This window comes from Pleurodeles waltl, chromosome 7 (assembly GCF_031143425.1).
Source record: "Pleurodeles waltl isolate 20211129_DDA chromosome 7, aPleWal1.hap1.20221129, whole genome shotgun sequence".
Taxonomy (NCBI): domain Eukaryota; kingdom Metazoa; phylum Chordata; class Amphibia; order Caudata; family Salamandridae; genus Pleurodeles; species Pleurodeles waltl.
In genome coordinates, this window is record NC_090446.1 from 1,543,283,414 (window position 1) to 1,543,310,486 (window position 27,073).

General features: G+C 48.3%; 1 protein-coding gene across 3 annotated transcripts in view; it reads right to left on the reverse strand.

Annotated features, from left to right (window-relative positions):
• The window catches only part of LOC138246671 (carcinoembryonic antigen-related cell adhesion molecule 4-like), a 210,477-nt gene that overhangs the window by 44,834 nt on the left and 138,570 nt on the right, over positions 1–27,073 (reverse strand). For all 3 annotated transcript variants that reach the window (XM_069201426.1, XM_069201425.1, XM_069201427.1), the window contains 2 exons: positions 26,300–26,461; positions 26,124–26,212 (listed from right to left, as the gene is read on the reverse strand). In XM_069201426.1, the coding sequence (XP_069057527.1) occupies positions 26,124–26,212; positions 26,300–26,461 (251 nt within the window). The remainder of the gene's footprint in view (positions 1–26,123; positions 26,213–26,299; positions 26,462–27,073) is intronic.

The window sequence follows — 27,073 nt, forward strand, 5'->3', positions numbered from 1 at the left end:
TGCTGCTGCTGCTTCTGCCTGAGAGGGAAAGGACTGGACTTTGGCCCATATTTATACTTTTTGACGCACAACTGCGCCAACGCAGTTGTGCGTCAAAAATATTACCGCCTGCTAACTCCATTCCAACGCGCCATGCGGGCGCCTTATTTATGGAATGACGTTAGCCGGCGCTGCGGACTGGTGTGCATAAAAAAAATGACTCACACCAGGCAGCGCCGGCGTATGGGAAAATGGGGGTTGTGCGTCAAAAAATGGGGCACGTCAGGTCTGAGGCAAAATTCAGGCCTCAAACCGGATTTGCACCATTTTTTTTTACGCCCAACCTCCATTGACATGACTCCTGTCTTAGCAAAGACAGGAGTCATGCCCCCTTGCCTAATGGCCATACCCAGGGGACTTATGTCCCCTGGGCATGGTCATTGGGCATAGTGGCATGTAGGGAGGCCCAAATCAGGTCCCCCTATGCCACAAAACAAATCTGAAAAAAATACTTACCCGAACTTACCTTTACTTCCCTGGGATGGGTCCCTCCATCCTTGGGTGTCCTCCTGGGGTGGGCAAGGGTGGCAGGGGGTGTCCCTGGGGGCAGGGGAGGGCACCTCTGGGCTCCGTCCGAGCCCACAGGTCCCTTAACGCCTGCCCTGACCCAGGCGTTAAAAAACGGCAACCATCAGGCTGTGCGTCGTTTTTTAAGGCCCACCCCCTCCTGTGCGTAAAAATGACGTCAGAGTATAAATATGTGGCACAGGCTTTAAAGTCATTTTTTGGAAGGGAACGCCTACCTTGCATATAATTAACGCAAGGCTGGTTCCCCTTTCCAAAAAATGACGCACATGGTGGAATTTTGACGCCCGCGGGTCGGACGTTAAAGTATAAATATGGGGCAGGGTTTGCACCGATTGTGCTTCAAAATTATTGACGCACATTCGGCGCAAACGGAGTATAAATATGCCCCTTTGTTTTCTGAAATCCTGCTTGTGAAGTTTTTCTAAGAGCTTGAACTGAGCTTGCCTCCTGTTAAGAAGTCTCAAGGACATCAAAGACTTCACCTACCAGCCTCTGGGTTCGTTTGCTGAGGAACCTGACTCTCCAGGTGGTGCCTATTCCAGTTCTGGGCCCTTGGGAGTGAAAGATGACCGTAAAACAAGAAAAAACAGGTGCCCGACTCCGGACGACTCCAGGACCGATGCTGCTGCCTGACCCCGTGACACCGCCTGCACCCGAAGCCGTGGTCCCCACTGGAGTGCGACAACCACAACTGAAACAGCAGGCCCAATGCTGCCGCAGCCCCGCTGAAATTCCGCAACTCCGTGAGTCCTGAGTGCTGTGTCATCGACGTCCGTGACACCTGACTCCGCCACAGCGCCTGTGGCCCCGTGATGAGACAGTGTCTTCACCTGTCGGCTTCATCGACCCCACCAGATCGTGAGGAACCAACTCCTCGCAGTGACGCAGCATCACCTCCCCTGCTTTGCAGTAAGGAACCAATGCTGCACTGGATCCAGTCACGCCACACCTCCTCAACTCTGGGCACCAGCTTGTTTCTTTGTTTACCAAAGGTACTGTACCGGGGGGGTCTGTGTGACTCCATGGCCGGTGGCGCCCACCGCACATCGTGATAGCCCGAGTTGGAGCTATTGTGTTTCTGAGTGTTTATATTAAACTTTAATCTTTGAAAATGTGCAGCTTTGCTTGTGTGTTGGATTTTTGTCATTTTGGTCTTGATCTAATCAGATAAATATTGGCTATTTTTCTAAACTGATGTTGAGTACTTTTGCGGTGTTTTCACTGTGTTACTGTGTGTGTTTGTACAAATACGTTACATATTGCCTCTGAGATAAGCTTGACTGCTTGTGTCAAGCTACCAAGGGGGTGAGTGGGGGTTATCTGAGCTGGGTATCTCCCTTACCCTGACTAGAGTGGGTTCCTGCTTAGACAGAGTTCAAACTGACTGCTAACCAGAGACCCCATTTCTAACAATGGCCATGAGGCAGTTCACTGGTGCTGTGGTGTGTGAACCCCCTTGGCAGACAGGCAGGCTATGAGATGCATGCTGAGTGTGCTGCCATTTGTGGTCCCTTTCCGTTGTCCATGGAGAGATGCACTTGAGGTTCCCCTACTTAATTGCATTCTCTCGTGTAATGGGGGGAACAGAATATCGCTCATGTTTGTAATGGAGAAACCCATCCAGCAAACTCAAAAACAGGCCTAAGAGTTTAAAATGGCCCATGCTGTGCATCCTCAGGAAATAAGTAATTTATTGCAGTAATACCATGATTTGGAATACAGAGATATGGCAGGCCTGGGAAATCCTTATGGATGGGACAGTATCCTGAGAGACCTGATAAGAACCTGGCCTCATTGCTGAGAAGAGACAGGTGCAGTAATCATAAATCAGAAATTGACAGAGAGCAATGGTAGATACTGATGGACAGTAGGTATATAATTTGAGAATTTGTCAAAAGCTAGTTGTGACTATATACTTCATGAGTCCCCCAAACGAAAAAGTAAAATGCCTTAAAGAGATGGACTTGGTTCAGTTGGCAAACTGTCATGGGCAGCTCCTGGGTGAACCAAAACTGATTTATGAGATTACAGCCCCTATTGAGAGAGTGGCAGTCTTCCATAGGCTATCGTCTAAGTACTATAAAACCTATAAAAACATATTAGAACCACATCTACTTGAGGTCTATGTGGAGGTTCTTCAGCCCAGGCAGCTCCAGTCCCTGCTATGTTAAGTCATTGCATTGCTTCTGAAACTGGGAAAATATCCTTTTAAATGTGCGTACTATCACCCACTATCACAATAAGATACTGGCAACGGTAATTAACAATCATCTGTCAATATTGATGGATGGGCAGCTATGCCTATGCAAAATTGATAGTTGGGGAAAGCTCCCTTTCTCTAGGGTCAGTTTATGCGCCTATGGGATCTAAGCATGCCTTTTTGCTTTTCCTCAACTGAATTCTTACTGAGATTGGAGCCTATTGCTACATCATAGGAGGAGATTGGAACCTCGCCTAGGAGGCCGTCCTTGACATATCCGGCCCCATTGATGTATGTAATAATACAGACAGGGCCCTCTTGAGGGATATAACTTTTGACCATGGCCTGTTTGACTTCTGGAGGCTTACCCATCCGGCAGACGGGGAATACACCTTTCTATCCTCTGTACATGATATCCAGTCCCATCTAGACTACTTCCTAGTCTCGCAAAACTTGGTAGCCTCCACCTGTGACTCAACGATCCTGCCGGCCATACTTTCCGATCATTCTCAGGTCCTCCTGACGATGGACACAGGCCTTACTTCTCCAGGCCATAAGCGATTACATGAATGACAACAAGGGCTCCGTCTCCTCCCAGAGGGTACTGTGGGCGGCACCTAAAGCCACACAACAGGGGCTTATGATACAGAATGCGGCTATAGCTAACAAACAAGCAGTGTCCCTCCAACATGAACTCGAGGACCTTTATTTCATCCCTTACCCGCCTTTACACAGCTCGCCCATCGCTACTCGTGCGCCGCCTAGGACAAGCCAGGGTAGCTCTTAATGCACTTTATACTTCCAAGGCGGAACACGCACTCCAACAACTCAAAAGCCGCCATTACGAGAGGGGCGAGAAGGCCGTCCGCCTCCTGGTGGCACAACTAAGACAGCTGGCAGCAGCACAGGCTATCACTGCCATTCACTCCTCTGGTGGAGTAGTACTAACGAAGCTGCATGAAATTATCGATGAATTTGCTGCATTTTATCGGCAGCTATACACCCAGGAATCTGTGACCAATACCAAACAAATAACGGCCTTTTTAGATGGTGTGAGAATGCCACAGTTTACCAATAAAAGTCGGGATCTGCTCGATGGGAACATTAGTAGGGGTGAGATAGTGCAGCTCATCTCTATCCTCCCCTATCATAAATCACCAGGGGAGGATGGCTTTCCATCTGAATTTTATAAGTGAGCCGGGGTGGAGGTACTCGACTCCCTTCATGGGGCCTTCCTAGAGGCTAGTCAAGAAGGATCCTTGTGCTCTCTTTCCAACAGAGCTGTGATAGCGGTGATCCCATAGCCCGGTAAAGACCCCCTCCACTCGGCAGTTACAGACATACCTCGCTACTGAATGGGGATATCTATTTGCCACGCTGCAGAAGTTTGGCCTGGGCTACCAATTCATAGCCAAAGTTTGTCTGCTCTACGAGCATCCATCGGCCCAAGTAAACTGCTGCAGATTCCTATCAGACCCTCTCTCTAAACAGCGGGGGTCAATACAAGGCTGCCCTTACTCTGCATCCTGGCCTTAGAATCTTTAGCAGCCACTATTTGGGCTCTACCCAAATTACTGTTGTACTACTCCCAGGAGGGGAATCCAAAGCCTACCTAGATGCAGATGGTATCTTACTAAAATCAACAGACCTCCAGTGCTCCCTTCCAGCTTACTTAGAACCATAGATGACTTTATGCTTATTTCAGGCTATAGGGTGAACTGGGGTAAAAACGAGCAACTACCCCTCACCATCGTCACCACGTGGCCAGTAGAACACAGCTGTCCTTTCCAGTGGAAATCATGACATTTGAAATATATGGGGATTCTTGTCAATTCGGAACTTGCCTGTATGGTGGTGGATAACCTTTTCCCACTCATAGTCCGTTCACGGCTCGATTCCACGAAATGGTAGCAGCTGAATCTCTTCCTGTGGGGAAGAGTATAAGCGGTGAGGATGGTCATGCTCCCAAGTTACACATATGTGTTGGGCATGCTCCCATTCATGGTGCCCCTATCGACTCTACGTCTGATAGATGCGGAGATTTGTACCTTTGTGTGGAGTACCTCTCGCTCCCGGTTGGCTCCAACTAAGATTATGGTACACCACTCCAGTGGCGGACTTAGGCTCCCCTCGGTGGAACATTATGCCCTATCCCTGCAGCTGTCCCAGTTGATGTTTTTGATCCCTCAGACGCTGGATCCCCCACAGTGGGTCATCGTAAAATGACAGCTATATGCTGGCCATAACAACTACGGTCTTAGCCTTCTGCATTACAGCCCATCCAGATCCCCCTCCGCCAGCCCAGTGCTCCAAGGAGCCATGCACAAAGCCTGGCAGAGAGCACACTAGCTCTTGGGAGTCCATCCCCAACTCCATAAGCGGGCTCCCGTATGGGGTAATGATAGTCCACGTATTGAAGAAGTGTCCCATACTTGGCCTCATTGGTGCACGACTGGACTCCACAGCCTCAATCAACTCCTGGATGATGACGGACTCAAGACCTTTGACCGTCTGCAGGAGGAATTGGGCCTCGAGTCCCAGAAGAAATGGAGATACCTACAACTACAACATTGTCTATGCAAAAGCCTCAGGACGGAACCCTGGAACCTCCAATCCTCACCAGTGATATCCTACCTCAAGATCTGGGGACGCTTTAAGGGAGCGATGCCAGGTTTATATGTGTTCTCACCAACCACCTCTTCTCGACACCCCTTACCCACAGTCTACATACTAAATGGTGCTCCCAACTCCAGGTGACAATAGAGGAGGAGGACTGGTCGAGCCTTGCGGAGGCCCTAGATAAGGGTGTGCTGGAAGCAAGGCTGAAATTCTGCATTTTTAAGTCACTACACGACTGGCATTGAACACCGGTGAAACTCCATAGGGAGAGGCATCTGCCAAATGCTAACTGCTGGAGGTGTGCAGCTAATCGATGTGACATTGCACACATTCTTTGTGAATTCCCCTCAATAAAGCCCCTTTGGGGAAGTTGGGAACACGTTAGGGTCTCTATGGCCCATCAGATACCTATATTTCTCTCTCTTATTATTCTTCATGACTTTGGAGACTCCCCTGACCTGATGGGTTCACAGCGCAGTCTCCTACACACAGCCTTTGCTAGGGCTAAGATATGTATCATGCATCACTGGAGATCCCCTACTCTTCCGACCCCAGAGGAATGGACAGTGGCAATAATACAGACTGCAGCCCATAAGCATGTTATTTACAACTTACAAGACCAAGCAGTGCTCTTCAAACAGCCCTGGGAACCTTTCCTTGGAGACAGCCCCTCAACCTGAACATACTCTGCATCATTGTGCCTCCCCACCTCCAACAGAGCTTGCGGCTCCTCTGCCAACCCCTCTGCTGACTCATTTACCCCCTTCCCATTAATTTTCCTTCCTTTTCCTTCCTTCTCCCTTTCTACCCTTCCTGATTCCCCTATTTAATTTCTACAAGTTCCCCCCACCTTCTTGTCATCTTTATCCCTCCTCCAGACCTGCCAGTCTGATGACAGTTCTGCCCTCCTCTCCGACTTAGCTGGTTTTCCCCTGCTTCTCCAAGTGCCATACTGTACCCTCTACATTGCCTCTCCCACTTGCTCAATAATGTGTACCATTGCCTCTTCCTGTCCATCTAGACGTCTCAAACTCCCTGTCCTGGTATGCTAAACCCTGTCCGGCCCTGCAATGTATGTCCTTAGGGATTCCTCCATCAATCTGGTCCTTCCTTTTAGATAGCCGGGCCCTATTACAATTTAATTTCTCTACCTGTGGGGATGAGTAAAAGCAACATTTTGCACATTACTAGTTAACTTTCCCTCTTCGTTTCCCTCCCTAGTCCCCACATACCACCTGCCCTCCCCGTTCCTCCCCATCCTCATTACTGTTAACAGTTATTGATTTGTTCTGAGCTACTGTTCTCCTTTCATGGTATTTACTGTAGCAACATATGCTTGTGTACGGATGTCCTGAAAATTTAATAAAGAAATGCTAAATAAACAAATATGTTGATGGAGGCATTGTTTTGTCTGCATAATCAGGATTTGTCCCACACAGGTTCACTGTAGTTATTCTACACTGTGCTTTCGGTACAACATTAGCTAAATCCCTAAACAGAGGACAGGGTGGCACTTCTGTACTAAAAACAAAAATTGATTCTCTAGAGTGACTTTTTTGATGGCCACATATGAAAAGATTGGTGTGGGAGAGATTTTCTTAAGTTCGTAACACTCTGTAAGTTTGCTTTTGCTAGAGAACTGGTTAACAACTCCCTCTCATGACAAGGGCGGTGATAAGATAAGGCAGATTTTTCTGCATATCTATTAACTGGGACAAAACTGTACTTCATCCCTTAACTGGTAACACAGCCAATATCGAGTTACAAATTTCCAATTCAATGGATGGAATAACCAGTCAGATATCTATGGATAATGCTTCACAGAGACACAGAGGTCATCCTCAGACAGAATTACAGTCCAGCTGTACAGTCTGACCCATCTTATAAAGAATGCAGTGCTCCCAGACTTTGTTTCCCTGTTTATGAATATACCTATACATTTGAGCAGAAAGGTCTTCAAAAACTTAAAACACTTTTGAGCACACAGGTGTGGGCAGATAAACAACCATGGCCACCTGGGATTTATGATGCTCTTTTATGAGAGAGGTGAGTTTGAGGTCCCAGGTCTATAATTTTATTATCTACAAGCCCAGTGTCATTTTATCATACATTGGTATCATCCAGAAGATAGACTCTTTTACCTCATTACAGAGGAGAGCAGCAGACAGCACCACCTTGAAATCTGTACTTTCCCTAGGACTGCCATAACTCCCCTATGATACTCACCATTGCAGCCACATGCTGGAATTGGTGGACTCTGAACCTACAATCCAGCATATTGTGTACGTATTCACCAGAAATACCACTGGCCTCCTGCTCACTGATGAACAAACAGTGATGGTGGTACTAACCATGGCAGCTTTAATTCATTTGGATTACCTGTATGTAGAGAGGGAAGCTTCTACCACTAGACTAGAAAAAGACTAGGGCGGTCATTACAACATTGGCAGTAAATGCTGCTTACCGCCGTGCAGAAGACTGCCAACACACTGCCGTGGCCGCGGAAATCCGCCACACCTATTATGACCTATAATTTGGAATCCGCCAAAAGTCAGACACCCACAAAAGTCCCCCACACCAAAGGTCAGTGATAAACTGGCGAAAACAAAACCTCCACCGTCACGCCAACAGAAATACGCCGACACTATCACGACACACGAATCCACGCAGCGGTCTTTCAACCGCAGTATTCCATTGGCGGCACACTCCGCCGCACTCAAAATACACACACGTTTACAAAACACAGCCATATTGGACAATTCAAAATACACACACCTGATACACATACACACACCACTCCCAGACACCCATTACAATATAAAACACACACCCACATCACCCACAAACCCCTACGTCCACAATTACCAAGAGAAGGCCAGAGAGAGACACTACAAACAACTACCAAGCATCCACAGGCACACAATACCATCACCCACATAACTTCCACGCACCTCACACAACACACCACTAAATACCACCCCACTTATCACTACACATACCACCCCACACATCACCCACACCACCCCATGGCACGGCAAAGACAACCCAGGAGCTCAGGGTCATGGTGGAGGAAATCGTCCGGGTAGAGCCACAGCTATTCGGATCACAGGTGCAGCACACCTCCATAGCTAGGAAGATGGAGCTATAGCGCAGAATAGTGGACAGGGTCAACGCAGTGGGACAGCACCCAACAAATAGGGATGACATCAGGAAGAGGTGGAACGACCTACGGGGGAAGGTGCGCTCCGTGGTCTCAAGACACCACCTTGCGGTTCAGCGGACTGGCGGCGGACCCCCACCTCCTCCCCCACAACTAACAACATAGGAGGAGCAGGTCTTGGCGATTCTGCATCCTGAGGGCTTCGCAGGAGTAGATGGAGTAATGGACTCTGGTAAGTCAAATCTTAACTATTACTTCCCCCACCCTACCTGCATGCCATCACATACCCCCACCCTCACCATCACCCCCATCACTCCAACTCCTCACAAATGTCCCAACATCACAAACCACACATCCTAACACCAATCCCTGCATGCATCAACAAAGCATGGACACCCATCACCAAAGCATGGCCACTGCACATACCCATACACCCCCCTAAACCACCATCACACAAGGTCCCACACAGGAATGCAAGCACTGGGGTACACGGTCACCCACCTATTGCACACCATGGCACACACAGATGTAATAAACATCCTTTTATACTCCTGCAGGACTCCTACCCAACATCACCGAACAGGAGGGTCCACACATGTCCACACCACCAACAGAAGAGGCCCACAGTAATGACAGCAGCTCTGTCCAACTGGATCTAGATGACCAGCCCGGCCCATCGGGGACCACGGGACAGTCGGTTCCCCTGACACAGTCACAGGCCACTACAGAGCTTCCCCCCTCTGGAAACACCAGCACAGCACCCACCCAGCGGACCCATACCTCTGTCCCCAGGACACGTCAATCAGCAGTGTGTCCACCACTACAGGGAACCCAGGCTAACCCACCACCCCAACAACAACAGGGACCTGGGGGCAGTGGTAGTGGGCACACGGTCCAGAGGACGGAGGCCCAGGAACACAGGGGAACTGGGAGAGCTGCTGTGTGACAGGGGGAGGACAGGCCAAGGGAACCCACGCTCCACAAGGCCCTCTCCAACATCATGGGAGCCTACCACCACTCCCAGGAGACCATGGCAACGGTACTGGCCAAGTTTCAGGAGACCCAGAGCCTGCAGGAGAAACAGTATTTGGGCTTCAGGGAGGAACTCAGAGCCATCAATTCCACCCTAGGCACCATCGTAAGGGTGCTGAAGGAAGTACTCAACACCAGGAGGGACACTGTGGCACAACAAGGGGCCCCTGACACTAGCCTGGACGATGAACTGCCCACCACCTCCACCGGCGCTAGTGGACAGGAGGCACCGCCACAGGACCAACACACCAGCAGCCCACCCCCTGCAGAGGAAGAACCACCCCGCAAATGGTCCCTGAGATCCAGGACAAAGACAGAGAACGATGCCAAGACCCCCGCCAAGAAATGAGACCACCCTGAATGTCATCCTTCTGTCCCACTTTGTCACCCTGTCCATCCTCAAACTGCCCCAGCTCCACTTCCTATGCCCATTTGGGCAATGCACCTGTGAGACTAATAGACTGGACTCTGCCATGGACATTCCTCCACCATCACCCCTCACCATTTTACAACCCACTCCAATATTGAGCACTTAAATAAACACCCTTGAAGAACAAAACAACCTGGAGTCAGTCTGTGATTTCGAAATAGTATATTAGCAATTACAGTGACGAAATGCTCTTTCAAATATAATGTCAACATACCTATGTCACACAGCTCTAGTCCATGAGGAAACAAAGCAGATGTCACACTGTGGGACCCACATCTGTGAAATCGTAAGGGAAAGTGACAACTCAGTGACCATACACTGGGTGAAAACGACAGATAGTAGAGAGGTGGTAGTGTTAAAGTACATGTAGTAGGCAGGTTTGTATTCTTACCTGTGTCTCACTAGAAATATTGCAGGATCACCGAGTTCCTGTTGTCGATGTCCTCTTCTTCTGCTTCCTCGTCTTCACTGTCCACAGGCTCCACAGCTGCAATAACACCACCATCTGGACCATCCTCCTGCAGAAAAGGCACCTGTTGTCGCAAAGCTAAGTTGTGAAGCATACAGCAGGCCACGATGATCTGGCACACCTTCTTTGGTGAGTAGAATAGGGATCCATCTGTCATATGGAGGCACCTGAACCTCGCCTTCAGGAGGCCGAAGGTCCGCTCTATTATCCACCGAGTTCGCCTATGGTCCTCATTGTAGCTTTCCTCTGCCCTTGTCCTGGGATTCCTCACTGGGGTCAGTAGCCATGACAGGTTGGGGTAACCAGAGTCACCTGCAAATGGCGAGAGACAACTGTTAGACACACACTAACCTGTTGGGATATCCCCAGAGCCAGACAGCCATTCCCACTGACTTGCTTCCAGGTGCTCACCTAATAGCCACACACGGTGCCTCTGGAGCTGACCCATCACATAAGGGATGCTGCTATTCCACAGGAAGTAAGCGTCATGCACTGAGCCAGGGAATTTGGCATTAACATGGGAGATGTACTTGTCGGCCAAACACACCATCTGCACATTCATGGAATGATAACTCTTCCGGTTTCTGTACACCTGTTCACTCCTGCGGGGGTACCAAAGCCACATGTGTCCCATCATTGGCACCTATGATGTTGGGGATATGTCCCAGGGCATAGAAGTCACCTTTCACTGTAGGCAAATCCTCCACCTTAGGGAAAACGATGTAGCTCCGCATGTGTTTCAGCAGGGCAGACAACACTCTGGACAACACGTTGGAAAACATAGGCTGGGACATCCCTGATGCTATGGCCACTGTAGTTTGAAAAAACTTGCTAGGAAATGGAGTACTGACAGCACCTGCACTTGAGGGGGGATTCCTGTGGGATGGCGGATAGCTGACATCAGGTCTGGCTCCAGCTGGGCACACAGTTCATGGATTGCGGCACGATCAAGCCAGTAGTTGATGATCACATGTCTTTCCTTCATTGTCGACAGGTCCACCAGTGGTCTGTACACCGGAGGATGCCTCCATCCCCTCACATGTCCCAGCAGACGGTGCCTATGAAGGACAACAGCGAGCACAGAGTCAACCAACTCAGAGGTACGTACCCACAGCTTACACAGAACACGAATCATAATCCGAAATTTGGCCTGTATGAGTGTTGAGGCAAGGCCCTTTATGTGTGACGCAGTTAAAAATTAAGCCATATGGGCCCTGAAATGGCAGCTGCCTGACCTGTAAAGTGGAACAATGGGATGTGAGGTAACTGCGCTGGCGTTGTACACCGTCGCTGTAGGCGGTCGAAGACCGTGGCACAATTCTGCATTGGTTAACATTGGACCCTATGGGTCCCGGGAGCCAATGACGATGTACGCCGGCGGTGACGGTACACACCGTTGCGGACGTGACCGCCATTTTCTATCTGTTCAATCACTCGATACCTGATCTTCGACAGGAGAGGACCTACACTGCAAGTGCTGCTGTGACCTCGGTCTGGAAGAGACAATGGCTCGTGCGTCTGGGGAAAGGGCCCCTGCCTTCACATCGGAGGAGTTGGAGAAACTCGTGGATGGGGTCCTCCCCCAGTACACGCTACTCTACGGTCCTCCAGACAAACAGGTAAGTACACTGGGAGCATGCTGTATGGGCTATGCCTGTGTGGAGTGGGGTGGATGAAAGATGGGGGGGGAGATTGAGGCGTGCATGAAACGATGGTGAGTGCATGTGCATCATGGCAAGGGTAGGGATGGGGGCCAATTACTCTGACAGTCCATTTGGTAATAACTTTTCTTTTCTCCCTGTACAATTCATGTAGGTCAGCGCCCACCAGAAAAAAGATATTTGGTGTGTCATCGCCAAGGACGTCCGTAGCCTGGGGGTCTATCACAGCCAGAGCACCCACTGCCGGAAGAGATGTCGGCCATGTTCCAGGGATTGAACAGTGGAGCCCAAGTGCGTGGCGTAGTGCAGGGGGCTTCTGTGTCTGTCGTGTCCGCCAACGGTAGCGGTAATGCATCCACTCAACATGTCTTTCTTCTGTCATTCCCCCCCTTTTTGTGGTCTCCCTGTTCTTGTATGCATTAGCATCATCAGGCAGAGGAGCAGTGGCACCGGAGCAGGAGGGAGCTGCATCCCACATGGCCCTGGAGGGTGACACTATGGACTCTGAGTTCACCAGTGGGACGGAGGGCGAGGGGAGCTCCACGGCTGGGACAGGAGCTGACACCAGTGACACGGACTCATCCTCTGATGGGAGCTCCCTTGTGGTGGTGGCAACATCTGTGCCCCCCGTATCTACAGTTACAGCCGCCACCCCCCCCTACCAGCACCGCCCTCCCAGCAGCCCCTCAGCCTTTGCCCCATGCCCGCTCACCCAGGAGGGTGGGCATCACCTTCGCCCCAGGCACCTCAGCCCCTGCCCCAGTCACCACTGCTGCCCTCAGTGAGGAGGCCACTGACCTCCTCAGGTCCCTCACTGTTGGGCAGTCTACCATTTTGAATGCCATCCAGGGTGTAGAAAGGGAGTTGCAACAAACAAATGCATTCCTGGAGGGCATTCATTCTGGTCAGACGGCCCTTCAGCGAGCTTTTCAGACTCTGGCCTCAGCACTGATGGCAGCATTTATCCCTGTCTCTAGCCTCCCCCCTCCACCTTCCTCAACCTAGAGCCAATCCCCTGTACCTCAACCTATCCCAAGCACACCTTCAGACCAGCATGCACACATGTCAACACACAAGGGAAGCTCTGGCAAACATAAGCACCACACATCCCACAGGCACTCACGCAAGCATCACACACATGCAGACACACCAACATCCACTGCCTCCACTGTGTCCCCCTCCTCCTCGTCTCCCTCCTCCATCCCAGTCTCGTCTACACTCACACCTGCATGCACTACATCTACAGCCACTACTTCCATCACCAGCACACCCACCACCACACCCCGCTCACGTGCAGTCACCACCCCCACTGCCATTCACACGTCCCCTGTGCCCTCTCCCAGTGTGTCTGTGAGGCCACCTTCCAAGATACACAAATGCAGGCACACACCCACCCAACAGCCATCCACCTCACAACAGCCTCCAGCGCATGAACCTTCACCCAAAGTCACCAAACGAACACCTCCTACAACCACAACCTCTTCCTCCACTCCCAAACCCCTCCAGCTACCCGTCACAGTGTTCCCAAGAAACGTTTCCTGTCCAACCTTGACCTCTTTTCCTCACCTTCCCCACCCCGTCCGTCTCCTAGGGCCTGACTCTCCAGGTCCCAACCTTGCACCTCAGCCACAATATCTCCGGGACTAGTGGTGCCTGTAGTCACCGGAATCTGGAGTGCACCGGCCACCAGGGCAGCCAGTGTGGCACGGAGCCACAGCACGGACAGTCCCCCACCTGTGAAGAATCAAAAGTTGGCCAGTGCCCGGCGGGAGAGGGGGAAGACTGCAGCCATCAAAGCTGCTCCCAGGGGTACAGGTGGGAGTGTGGAGTCAGCTGCGACACCTTCCAAGGTGGGGAAGGACCACAAGAAAGTCAGCAAGTCTGGGAAGAGCAGCAAGGCGGAGAAGACCGCCATCATCCCCGCTGCCCAGGAGGCCACCGCCAGAACCAGCCCAGCTGCCCAGGAGGTGACCGCCATCATCCCCGCTGCCCAGGAGGCGAACGCCACCAGCCCTGCTGCCCAGGAGGCCACCGCCACCAGCCCAGCTGCCCAGGAGGCGACCGCCATCATCCCTGCTGCCCAGGAGGCCACCGCCACCAGCCCTGCTGCCCAGGAGGCCACTGCCACCAGTCCTGCTGCCCAGGAAGCTACCGCCACAAGCCCTGCTGCCCAGGAGGCAACCGCCACCAGCCCTGCTGCCCAGGAGGCCACCGCCACCAGCCCTGCTGCCCAGGAGGCCACTGCCACCAGCCCAGCTACCCAGGAGGCGACTGCCATCATCCCCGCTGCCCAGGAGGCCAGCACCAGCCCCGCTGGGCCAGACAGGACCACCAGCACCTGCCCCACTGGGCCAGACAGGACTGCCAGCACCAGCCCCACTGTGGTGAGGTGGCTTTCAGATTTTACAAGGAACTTTTACACACACAGACCAAAACGCACGCACACACTCTTTCTCCCTGTGTTTTGAAAGACTTCAAAAATGTTGGTTATTTCCCAAAATAAGATGTTTTCTCTCACATAGAGCCTGATTTAGATGTTGGCAGTAACGGTCCCGCGGTCGACTTTTTGACTGGAAACCTGCCTGCTGCTGCAACGGTTTGCCGGCTGTATTTACATGTTGGCGGTCCAATAGATGAAACACTACATTCGAACTGCTGTCTCTGCCAAGAAACACCGCCCTCGTTGATGGCGGGAAAGAGAAAAGGGGATGCAGGCAGGACCACTGCCAGCCTACTGTAATGCTATTTCCATTCAACCACCGGCTCCATCTTGACCACTGACTCCATTTTGTGCTTAGCTTAGCTTCAAACACCGCCACATTGATTGCGCAGGTATTTTTCCACGCACAGCTTGTTAACGTGTTTTCGCTTTTTCTCACCAAGGAAGGGAACATAACATGGGGGAGGAATTTAGGTAAGGATGTACCAGGCTGAGAATGTTTATGGTAGAGCAGGGGAGCTGGGGATCGGGCCAGTCTCTAGTGTGTTCTTTCAACACTGACCTAGTACGGTCAGCATTTGAACAACAACTTACTCGAAGGGAGGGGGGTTGCTAGAATCTTCCTCTTAAGTTTGTTTAAAGTATATCAGATGGGGAAGCTTGACAATTGGAGGAAGAAGGAACTCATATCTGGGAATGGATGCATTGCCCAGGGAGTAATCCCATCAGGGTTCTTATCTCTCTTGCTTCGTTTGTCGAGGGTTCGTAGTGACTATATAAATAAATATATATATATATATATTTATATATATATATATATATTTATATATATATATATATATATAATATATATATATGTAATAATATTAATTGTTGAAGTATTGCATTTTCTTAGTTTCTTTGATCATTATTATTCTACTGCTGTGATTATTTTGAGAATTGCACGTGGGTTGCTCCATTTGAAATAAAAGCTCACATTATTCCTTTCAATTATGAAACTTGGGAACTGCCTTAATAAATTCATTACTTAGACTAAGGGGCATATCTATAAACCCCCAGGGCCACATTGCGCCACGTTAGAGTAAATTGTTTTACGCTAATGTGGCCGTGTGCAGCCAAAATCCTTGCGCCATATTTACAAAGTGGTGCAATGCATGCATGTAACCCTTTGCGCTACATTATGCCTGTGCTAAGCTTAATGTATGCAAAGGGGGCATTCCCCGTTAGGGGGGGCTGAAAACATGGCACAAAGGGGAGTCAAAGGGGGCTCTCAGAGAGCCCATAGAAGAACAGACAGCATGCACAGGAGTCCCACAGCACGGGCCAAGGAAGGTGCAAAAAGAGGCCAACGTAGCACTACTAGCTCCCACACCGCTGGAGAACCACTCAGGAAACTGTGCATCACAGGATAGAGTGCAAGGGGCCGGAGCTGCAAGATGCACAAAGAACTTTGTGGAAAGATGCCAACAAACTTTGGCAACTGCAAAAGACGTGGTGCATGTGGGTACTGTCTTGCGTGGGGACGCAAGCTCTTACCTCTACCAAAGTTGCACAGTTGGATGTAAGGACCGTCGGGACCACTTCAGTCCACCACCTGTGATGCAGGATTCAAGCAGCTCAGCAGGAGAAGGGATCCACGCAGCCGGACATCATTGCAGTCGGTGACTGCTGAAGCAGGGGAATGACTCCTTCAGCCCGAGGGAGATTCCTTCTCTCTTCTGGTGCAGGCTGAAGACCAGCTGTCCTTGGAGGATGCACAACTGGGAAACAGTTGCAGTTGCTGGCAAGAGCTGAAGATACAAAGTTGCAGAAGGCGTCTTGCTTCTTTGTTGCAGTTTGTAGAGTTTCTTGAGGGTCCAGATGTAGTTTCTTCGGTGGGAAGTTGAAGTGGAGGATGCAAAGGATTCCTGCTGGAGTCTTGCAATCCGAATCTGAGGAACCACCCAAAGGAGAGACCCTAAATAGCACTGAAAGGTGGATTGGTCAGCTAACCAGGTAAGCACCTATCAGGGGAGGGCTCTGACATCACCTGCTGGCACTGGCCACTCAGATGCTCCCAGAGTTCCCTGCCAACCTTGAATCCAAGATGGCAAAACCCAGGGACCCTCTGGCCCACAGGTGCCCACCCCAAGCCCCAGTAAGACCCCCACCCACACCAGAGAGATACCAGAGGATGGGGGGCCCACCCCAGGTTAGTATTTTAATTTTATTAAAGTGCCACTGGGGCTCTTACATGGGACTAGGTGTAATGGCCATGCAAAGGTGACACTGGTCCCCTGTGATGGCCATTGGGGTGGTGGGCATGACTCCTGTCTTTACTAACACAGGAGTCATTTTTGGATGGTTATGCGCCAGGAAATGACGGTAAGCTGGTTCCCGTCATTTCCTGTCAGACAACCTCCTTTTCCCATACCTCCACCCCACCCAGCTAGCGTCTTATTTTGTGAAGCTAGTCCAAGCTTAGCGCCGGCTTGCACCATTCCTTAAATATGGCGCCCACTGGCGCTGTAGAATGGAGCAAGTCAGTGCTATACTTTTTGATGGAAAAACAGCATTAGTGCATTTTTGTGTCAAAAACTATAAATCTGGGCCTTTGTCTCCTAAGTTAAGCCTTGTTGCTCGTTGCCAAGCTACCAAGGGTTGAGCTGGGGTTAATTTATTGAGACCTAACTGAACCTAGTGGGGGTTAGTGGCCTATTGCTAAGTATAGGTACTTACCTGCCCTTACCTGCCCTTACCAATAATCCACTTCACAACATTGAGGCAGCCTACATTTTATGAGAATACAGAGTGCATTAACTGTGCTATTACAGCAATTGTCAAACTAGACTTTCTTCCTATGTTGATGAGGATTAGAGAGGCTGCAGAAGGCAGTCAGTGGAGAGTGGCTGCTTATCAACTTTTATCAACCCCCAGTTATATGGAACCCTTTTTATCTTTTATATCCAATCATTGCCACTAGTATTATTTGGATAGAATTTGTTTTAATACAACTGTTTTTTTGCTTTCCTATCCAAAATATGTGTATAGAGATTCCGATCTTGAATCTTGTCCATGCAATTTAGAGGCATTAGAATCAATGATGTGTTTTCTTTTTTTGTAACTTTTTCACAACCCCAAAAATATTTTTATTGTCCTTACTAAAGTTTCTCAACATGAGAAAAGACAAATCTGCTCTACTGCATCTTCAATGACTTCAGCCAGAATGTGTCTGTATAATGGTATACAAATGTATTTCGGTTGGATCAAAAAATGTAGTGGCAAGCAATTTAAGGACATGAAATTCCAAAGAGCAATCTGATCTTTGTGTTTGTGGTAAATTTGAATTATTGTGTTTTAGCAGAACTTGACTATTGACAATAGATGAATTAATTAACTATGTTTTTTTTAACTTAACTGTGTTTGCAGAGTGTTTTTACATATTTTATGTCTGTATTTTAATGTGCGCACTGGCACGTTTTGATCTGTTTTAATGACTCATAAAATTGTATTCAAACCTTAAGCTTTGGTGACTAACAATGTATTTGTACATGCATTCCTTCATGGTGTAATATTCACCAAATAAAGATTTTTAATGATGAAGATGACTGCATGTTCAGATTTGTACTATCAGCAATTCTCAACATAGTCTTGGATTTGCATTGACTCAGTAGTTCTCAATGTTGTCTTGGATTATAACTATCATTCATTAATCCTCATTGGAATCTTAGATTTGGACTATCACTAATTAATCCTCAATGGAATCTTAGATATGCACTGTTAGAAATGGGGTCTCTGGTTGGCAGTCAGTATGCACTCTGTCCAAGCACGGACCCTCACTCTAGTCAGGGTAAGGGAGATACACACCTAAGGTAGCCCCTGCTCACCCCCATGGTAGCTTGGCAAAAGCAGTCAGGCTTATCTCAGAGGCAATGTGGAAAGTATTTGTACCAACACACACAATAACACATTGAAAACACTACAAAATGGACCACATCAGTCTAGAAAAATAGCCACTATTTATCTAAATCAAACAAGACCAAAACAAGACCAAAATGACAAGAATCCAACATACAGAAGCCAAAGAATAAATTTGTAAAGTAAAAAGAGTCTTACTCAATAGAAAGCAATGGAAATGTTGTTGTTACACAAAGTACCTGGTTTGCATAAAAAATAAGGTCGGATGGCAAAGCGTGAGTTGGAAAATTCAGCAATGCTTCGATTCCTTACTCCCATGTGAGGCCGTGTGACGTTTCTTCTCCAGTCGGGTAGGCGATGTGGTGTTTTACTCTCCCACAAGAGATCGATGAGTTGATTTCCGGATTGGCATCTTGGATCTGCACAGGTTCACAATGATTTTGACGCCCAGCGATGATGTGTGAGAAATCCGGCCACAAGGTGATGGAAAACTGAGCAAGCACAGCTTCCTGTGCGTGGATTTCAGTTCTTGTTCTACCAGCTTCACCTTTCAAGGGGCCAGGGACTGGATAAAGCACCAATTGGCAGGGTAGGAATCTCAGCAGAGAGTCCGGGTGCTGGCAGAGGAACTCTTTGATGGCCCTGAGACTTGAAAATAGGAGGCAAGCTCAGTCCAAGCCCTTGGAGAAACTTCTCAAGCAGAAATATACCACAAATTCCAGTCTTTTTCCCCTTTCTCAGGCAGAAGCATCCACTTCAGGATAGCCCAACAAAGCACAGTCACCGGCAGAGCCAGCACATCTCCTCAGCTCTTCAGCTTTTCTCCTTGGCAGAGGTTCCTCTTGGTTCCAGAAGTAATCTGAAAATCTGGGGTTTTGGGTCCACTACTTATACCCCTTTTTGCCTTTGAAGTAGGCAAACTTCAAAGGAAAGTCTCTGTTGTTTACAAGATTGTGCCTTGCCCAGGCCTGGCTCCAGACTTACACCAGGGGGTTGGAGACTGCATTGTGTGAGGGCAGGCACAGCCCATTCAGGTGTAAGTGGCCACTCCTCCCTCCACTCTAGCCCAGATGGCTAATCAGGATATGCAGGCTCCTCCCCAGCTACCTTTGTGTCACTGTCTAGAGGGGATTCACAAACAGCCTGTTAGAAATGGGGTCTCTAGTTGGCAGAGGGGTAAACCTTTGTCCAAGTTGGGACACACAGTCCTAGTCAGGGTAAGTCACACACAATCCAAATTATCCTTTGCCCACCCTCTGGTAGCTTGGCACTGACCAGTCAGGCTTAACTTAGAAGGCAATGTGTAAAGTATTTGTGCAATAAATCATGCAAGAGCACAGTGACAACACCACAAAGGTTTCGAAAAATATAAAATATTTATCTGAGTAGATTAAGGTTAAAACGATCAAGATTTGATAAATACAAGATGAAATATCACTGTTCTAATTATAAGATGAGTTTTAAGTTCTTAAAAGCAACAATTGTCTCTTGCAAGCACAAAGTACCTGGTTTGCGTCAAAATTACACACACGAAGACCGCAGAGGAGGAGATGCGCTGAAAAAGGTAGGTGTGCGTCGGATTTCCGGGCCCACACAGATGATGCGTCGATTCTTTTCCACACGGCAAGGGCTTTGCATCGTATTCCGGCACACAGGCTTGAATCCTCTTTGGAATGCGGGGTCTTTTGACGCCCAGGGACGATGCGTGGAAATCAGGGGCGTGCAGGACGGAGTCACAGGAGCTGCGGCGATCTGGTGGGTGATGCATCGCAGTTTCAGTCGCACGGCACGAGCTGTGTCGATTCCTCTCGAAGGAAGTCGGGCTGTGTCATTCCAGCTCAGCGATGTGTCAATCCAGTGGGCTGTGCGTCGAAGTTCTGGTCACAATGCTGGTGCTGCGTCGATCTCCACTCAGGGAGCCAGGATGCATCGTTCCGGTTTGCCAATGCGGGATTCTTTCCCCGCTAAGCAGGCTGTGCATTTTTTACGGCAGGCTGTTCATCGGTTTTTCACCGCACAAGGAGTTCTTTGCAGAGATGAAGATTTTTTGGCCCTGAGACTTCAAAAAACAGAAGGCAAGCTCAATCCAAGCCCTTGGAGAGCACTTCTGAGCAGAGCCAGAGGCCATTAAGGCAGCAGGGAAAGAGCAAGGCAGCAGTTCTTTATAGCAAAGCAGTCCAGGTGAGTACTTTGGGCAGCCAGGCAGCTTCTCCTGGCAGGTTGCAGGTTCTGGTTCAGAGTTTCTTTCCCAGGAAGTGTCTGAGGTGGTAGGGTCAGGGACCCAGTTTTTATATCCAAAAGTGCGTTTGAAGTGGGGGGGGACTTCAAGGAGTGGTTTTGAAGTGCACAAGGTCCCCTTTCAGTACAACCCTGTCTGCCAGGGTCCCAGTAGGGGGTTTGGCCATCCATTGTTTGAGGGCAGACCATGGTCCTTTGAAATGTAAGTGTCAGGCCCTCCACCCTTCCAGCCCAGGAAGACCCATTCAGTATGCAGATGTGTGCAGGTGTGGCTAAACATCCTGTGTTTGTCGTTGTCTGGCTGAAGTGCACAAGGGAGATGTCAACCAGCCCCACCCAGACGAGGATTTTAAGGCACAGAAGGATTTGAAAATGCAGAAAAATGCTCACTGTCTAAAAGTGGCATTTCTAAAATAGTAATATAAAATTCAACCTCACCAGTCAGCAGGATTTTGTATTACCATTCTGGTCATACTAAATATGACCTGTCTACTCCTTTTTGATCAGAATCAACCACTCTATCAGTATATGAGGGTAGCCCTAATGTTAGCCTAGGAACGGAGCAGGCCTCACAGCAGTGGAAAATGAATTTAGGAGTTTTCCACTACCAGTACATATAAAACACATAGGTATATGTCCTGCCTTTTACCTAAACAGCACCCTGTCCTATGGGTTACCTAGGGCCTACCTTAGGGGTGACTTATATGTAGAAAAAGGGGGGTTTAAGGCTTGGAAAGTACTTTTAAATGCCAAGTCGAAGTGGCAATGAAACTGCACACACAGGCCTTGCATTGGCAGGCATGAGACATGGGTAAGGGGGTATTTACGTGGGTGGCACAATCAGTCCTGCAGGACCATTGGTAGCATTTAATATTTTGACCCTGGGCACATGCAGTGGACTTTACTAAGGACTTACAAGTAAATTAAATATGTCAATTGGGTATGAGTCAATGTTACCATGTTTTAGGAAGAACATATGGACTTTAGCACCAAAAAGTAGTGGTAAAGTGCACAGACTCCTAAAGCCAGCACAAATTAGGTCAGAAAAAGAGAAGGAGGAAGGCAACAGGTTTGGGGGTGACCCTGCAGAGAGGCCATTTCCAACACAGCCCAACTGTCAGTGTGACCCAGAGAGAAAATACACAAGCAGGCAGAGTCACAGAATGGTTTAAGCAAGACAATGCCCACTTTCTAAAAGTGCCATTTTCAAACAGACAATTTAAAACCCAATTCTACCAAAAGATGTATTTTTAAATTGTGAGTTCAGGGACCCCAAACTCCACACCTCTGTCTGCTCCCAAAGGGAAACTTCACCTATAAGTTATTTAAAGGCAGCCCCGATGTTAACCGATGAGAGCACTGCACCCTGCCCATGGAGCTAACTAGGGTCTACCTTAGGGGTGCCTTACATGTATAACAAGCATTTGCAATGCAACGGGTCTCGCGTTTGCTCGTGTTAGAGCTGAGAGCGTTGTAAACTCCTAACCCGACTTTTCACTGGTAATGAAACCCATCGGCAAAAGTGCATTTATGTATCTAACCTGAAAAAGTGCAATTAACTGTGTAACAGGGCTGAATTTTGTAAAGCGCTCGACTTCTGCCAAGCGAGATCGCGCTGGGAAAATAGAGAAAAAGTAATTCACGAGCCAGACAGAAAACAGCGAGCCTCGCATGTTTTCTGTACTTGGTCGATGCGCTCGAGGAGGGCTATCCACCGAAAAGGCATGACATGTGCATGCCTTCCACTAATGAAATCAAGCAGATTCTAACAGGCAAGTCCACAAGCCAATGACAGACACTGATGTGACATGGACAGGGCTCCGAGCCCTTTATAATTACTAAAGCGTCTCGCTCAGCGATGCGCATGCGACGCGGGATCGACCCTAAAAAAGGAACGATGTGCCTTTTGCCTGTTTCTGCACACTACACTACAGGACCTCTCTTAAGTAGTATAAAAGTACTGCACATATCTAAAAAGCCATGACTGTAACAGGCCTGAGGATGAGGAGGACTCTCAGGGAATCTCAGGGTGAGAAATATTCCAAGAACACCCAAGAGAATAATGTGGAATAATTTTGTTTCCAGTCTTGACAACCGTTACAGGCCCTATAAGGTTTAAAATACTTTTAGTGCTGAAAATGTTTACGAACATTAGGTCCATGCCCCTAAATAAACAGTGTTTTGCGAAAGGTTGGGATCTGCGAATGTGGGCCACTTTTTTTTTTACTACCCGGGCCTATTTGTGGCCCCAATCCAACCCTGATGGTAACTCATGTAGTGCTTTCCGAGTTTCAGTTAGGGGCGTAACGCAGACACGTGCAGCTCCTCGGTGCACAAAGCCCCCCAACCCTTCAGGGTCCCCTAATTTTTCTACGGCCCCTCATTCAGCCAGAGACCAATGAATATTTTCACATCTACCGGGTCAAGGGTGCGTCATCATTTTGCGTTACGCCACTGGCTTCAATAAATAAAGAATTGCCTTTGATTGCAGGTCCGATAACAAATATCGCAAATAAAAACCCCTCTCTCGTTATAAGTGACGTGGCAATGCACCTACTCGCGTATGGCGTCACTTTTTTCTTTAATACAATTTATAGAGATTCTACTGGGCTCTTGAACGATTTTAAAGAGACTGTTTTGTGTAAAGAAAAGGAAAGACGACTGTGAGGTTTGGGGGAGAGGTTGGTAAATCCGTCACAATGTGAGTTATTGCTTTGCAGTTACACTGCAGTCGCTGTTTTAATCACAGACTCATGCTAAAAGCTGAGCAGCCCCGAGAATCCATTTGAATGTATTGTAGGATGGCGCTGTGAGAGCCCTGCCTTTACCTGTCAACACAGAGAAGCAAACACAAAGACCCGCCAAAACTACCTTGTTATAGGCAACAGAATGTGCACTGAGTTACGGAAATAGGAAGACAATGCACAATTTACGGGGCATGTCCGTGGTAAACCATTTAGCAGGAAGTGCAGCCACCAGTCAGTTTCAAATTAACGCGTCCAATTCTGTTTATGAAAAACCTGAGCAGCAAATAAGGGCGCGAACCTTTACCTTCCACCTTCCACCTTTTACCTTAGCATTTGCTCTGCCCAACTCTGCAGAATCACATTTTTTTTAATGCATTTCGAGTAAAGCGGCGCGCAGTTTATCGGTGGTCGGATTTAGAGTAATAAAAGCAGCGGTGGAATGAGCCCGGTGATTTTCAGGCAATACTTGCCAGTAACATTTATAAACTGCTGTTATAAAATGTCAACCCCTGTGATACATTCTGCTGCCGCTGCATATATAAAGTGGCCGCCATGGAAAGAGCCCAAAAGACAATAGATTATATCACCTCCGCAGCTCTGTTTGATCCGCCATTAAGGCAGCGTTTATAACAAGCATTGGCAATGCAACGGGTCTCGCGTGTGCTCATGTTAGAGCTGATCGCGGTGTAAACTCCTAACCCGACCTTTCACCTATCGGCAAAAGTGCATTTATGTACGAAACCCGAAAAAGTGAAATGAACTATGTAAAGCGCTCGACTTTTGCCAAGCGAGATCCGGCTTGTAAATGAGAGAAAAAGAAGTCCATGAGCCCGATGCAAAACAGCGAACCAGGGAGGGCAAGCCACCGGAAAAGGCATGACGTATGCGTGCCTTCCACTAATGAAAGCAAGCAGATTTTATTAGGCAAGCCCACGAACCAATAAAAAACACTGACGTGAAGTTGACAGGGCTCCAAGCTCTTTTCTAAATACTAAAGTGTCTCGCTGCGATACGCATGCGCGAGCGCATGCAACGCAGGCTCAACCCTAAAAAGGGAAGGTTTGGGGCCTGGCAAGTGGGTACAATTGCCAGGTCGAATTGGCAGGTTAAAACTGCACACACAGACACTGCAGTGGCAGGTCTGAGCCATGTTTACAGGGCTACTCATGTGGGTGGCACAACCAGTGCACAACCAGTGCTGCAGGCCCACTAGTAGCATTTTATTTACAGGCCCTGGGAACCTCTAGTGCACTTTACTAGGGACTTACTAGTAACTCAAATATGCCAATTATGAAAAAGCCAATTACACATACAATTTACACAGGGAGCACTTGCACTTTAGCACTTATCAGCAGTGGTAAAGTGCCCTGAGTACCAAAAACAGCAAAAACAGAGTCCAGCTCACAGTCAAAACATAGGAGGCAAAAAATACAGGGGGGACATTCCAAGGATGCCAGGTCTAACATTCACCATCACTCATTGATCCTCAGTGGAGTCTCAGGCTTGCACCATCTCTCAATGAACCTCAGTGGAGTCTTAGATTGGCACCATCACTCAGGTATCCTAAATGTAATTGTAGATTGGCACCATCACTTAGTTATCTACAATGTAGTCTTATATTCTGACCATCACTCAGTAATAGTCAATGCAGTCTTAGATTAGGACTATCACTCAGTGATGCCCAATGGTGTCTTGTATATGGACCATTGTTCAGTAATACTCAAAGGAACAATAGATTGGCATCATGACATTGGTGCCAATTAGTGTTCAGTAATCGTCAGTTACCCATCACTCAGTGATCCTCAATGGAGTCTTAGATTGGCACCATCACTTAGCTATCTTCAATGTTGTCTTAGATTTGGACTGTCACTCAGTAATCCTCAAAGGAAGATTACATGGGAACATAGCGATGGAACCATCACTAAGTAATCGTCAACTGAGTCTTATATTTGCACTATCATACTCCAATATCATTCAGAACAATGCACCCTCCGAACACAGCCTCACTCTGACAATATCCTTTTGCTGATAAGGGTAGGATCTAGGGGCTCAGGAATGTTCTCTGGGTTGCTTCCCTGCTATAAATATGTTAATTCAAGGTGCAGTTAAAATAGTAAAGCTAGGTACATGCTTACGTTCACTATATTGGGATCCTCAATATTTTGGTTATGATATTTTTGTAGCAGATATTTTAGATGTGATATTCTGGCACACTACCACCCTTGTCACCACTCACCCAGCAGGCATGAACTCAAGATCCAAGGAGAGGCTGGAGCCACACTTAACGTAGGGATCTGTCTATAGCAAAATCACTCCTCATCTTCATGCATTAAAGAATCGAGGAAAGCACTCAACCTGGTAGAATGCTTCCTGAAGCCTCTTAAGTCAACAGGGCCCACTCGGACACTGTCACAGCAGGGCACCTCAGGGACCATCAAAGGCCACTTCAGAGCCTTGTATTCACTCCATCTGCCAGACATACCTTACAGCCTAGTATTCATCAGGTTCAAAGCAATGTCTAAAGCCATGGTGTTTTTGCACAGAGTGGGAGGCCTATGGCCTCTGGTACATTCAGTGTGACTTTCACAATAATTATACGTTGGTTTTATTAATACTAGGCATTATTCCCTTTCATGCTTGAGTGCAGACTGCATGCTGCTCACCGTAGACTGCCCCAGCTGCCCTGTTCTCATGTTCTCATACTGGGTATCCAGGTTCTGCAGAGTGTTGTGTTTCTGGAATGCACTTTCATCTGGGATAAAAGAGTGATGTAAATATTAGTCATGTGCCATCATAATAAGGCGATATATAACAAGAGATCTGTGCCACAGTCTTTCACCTGTATTCGTCCCCTTCCGGGTCAAGCATCTCTCATAATGAACAGCCATCCCAGCTATAATGACTGCAGCAGCCAGGAGAACACCACAGGCCACCCCCAGGGTGGTCTGCCAGCAGGAGCCAGGGCAGGAGCAGGGGGTGGCTGGTGGAGGGTAATCCACCCCTGTAGAAGGAAGGAAGACAGTCAGTGAGTGTCTGGATTATGTCAGCAATTCACTCGGGAAGCTGAAGAGTTAGAGCAAAGCTATCTGTTGCGTGTTATGTGTCCCAGGACGGTCATGACTGGAATGCCTTCCACTCTCCTAGGGTCTATGTGTTGTTTATATAATAAACCCTAAAGAGTTGGGAGGACAGTTCTGATGCAATACTGCATCTTGAAGCAGGCTCCTGAGCTGGCAATCAAAGTTAACATATCATGTACGGTACATGCAGCCATGCTCAAACGTACAGATTACATGTTGTACAACGGCTGAAAGAAATATGTGCAGCATGAACCCTGACATCTAAGGAGAAGCAGTTAATCAAATATAACAGTTGCTAAAAGCAGGCTCACTAAAAGCATGAATGAAATGAATATGAAAGTAAAATGCATAACTGGCAAAACTAAACTAAGAAAGGGGTTTCCAACCCGCGTACTAAAGGGGTCCTCACTACATGAAGATTAAAATCCCGAAGCAGGATTAAATTAGTGGATTCTAAATATGCTGATGCAATAGCTTCTTGTATTGCAGTAATCAAAATATTAACAAGCCCAGGAGGTCTGTAGATGAACCCA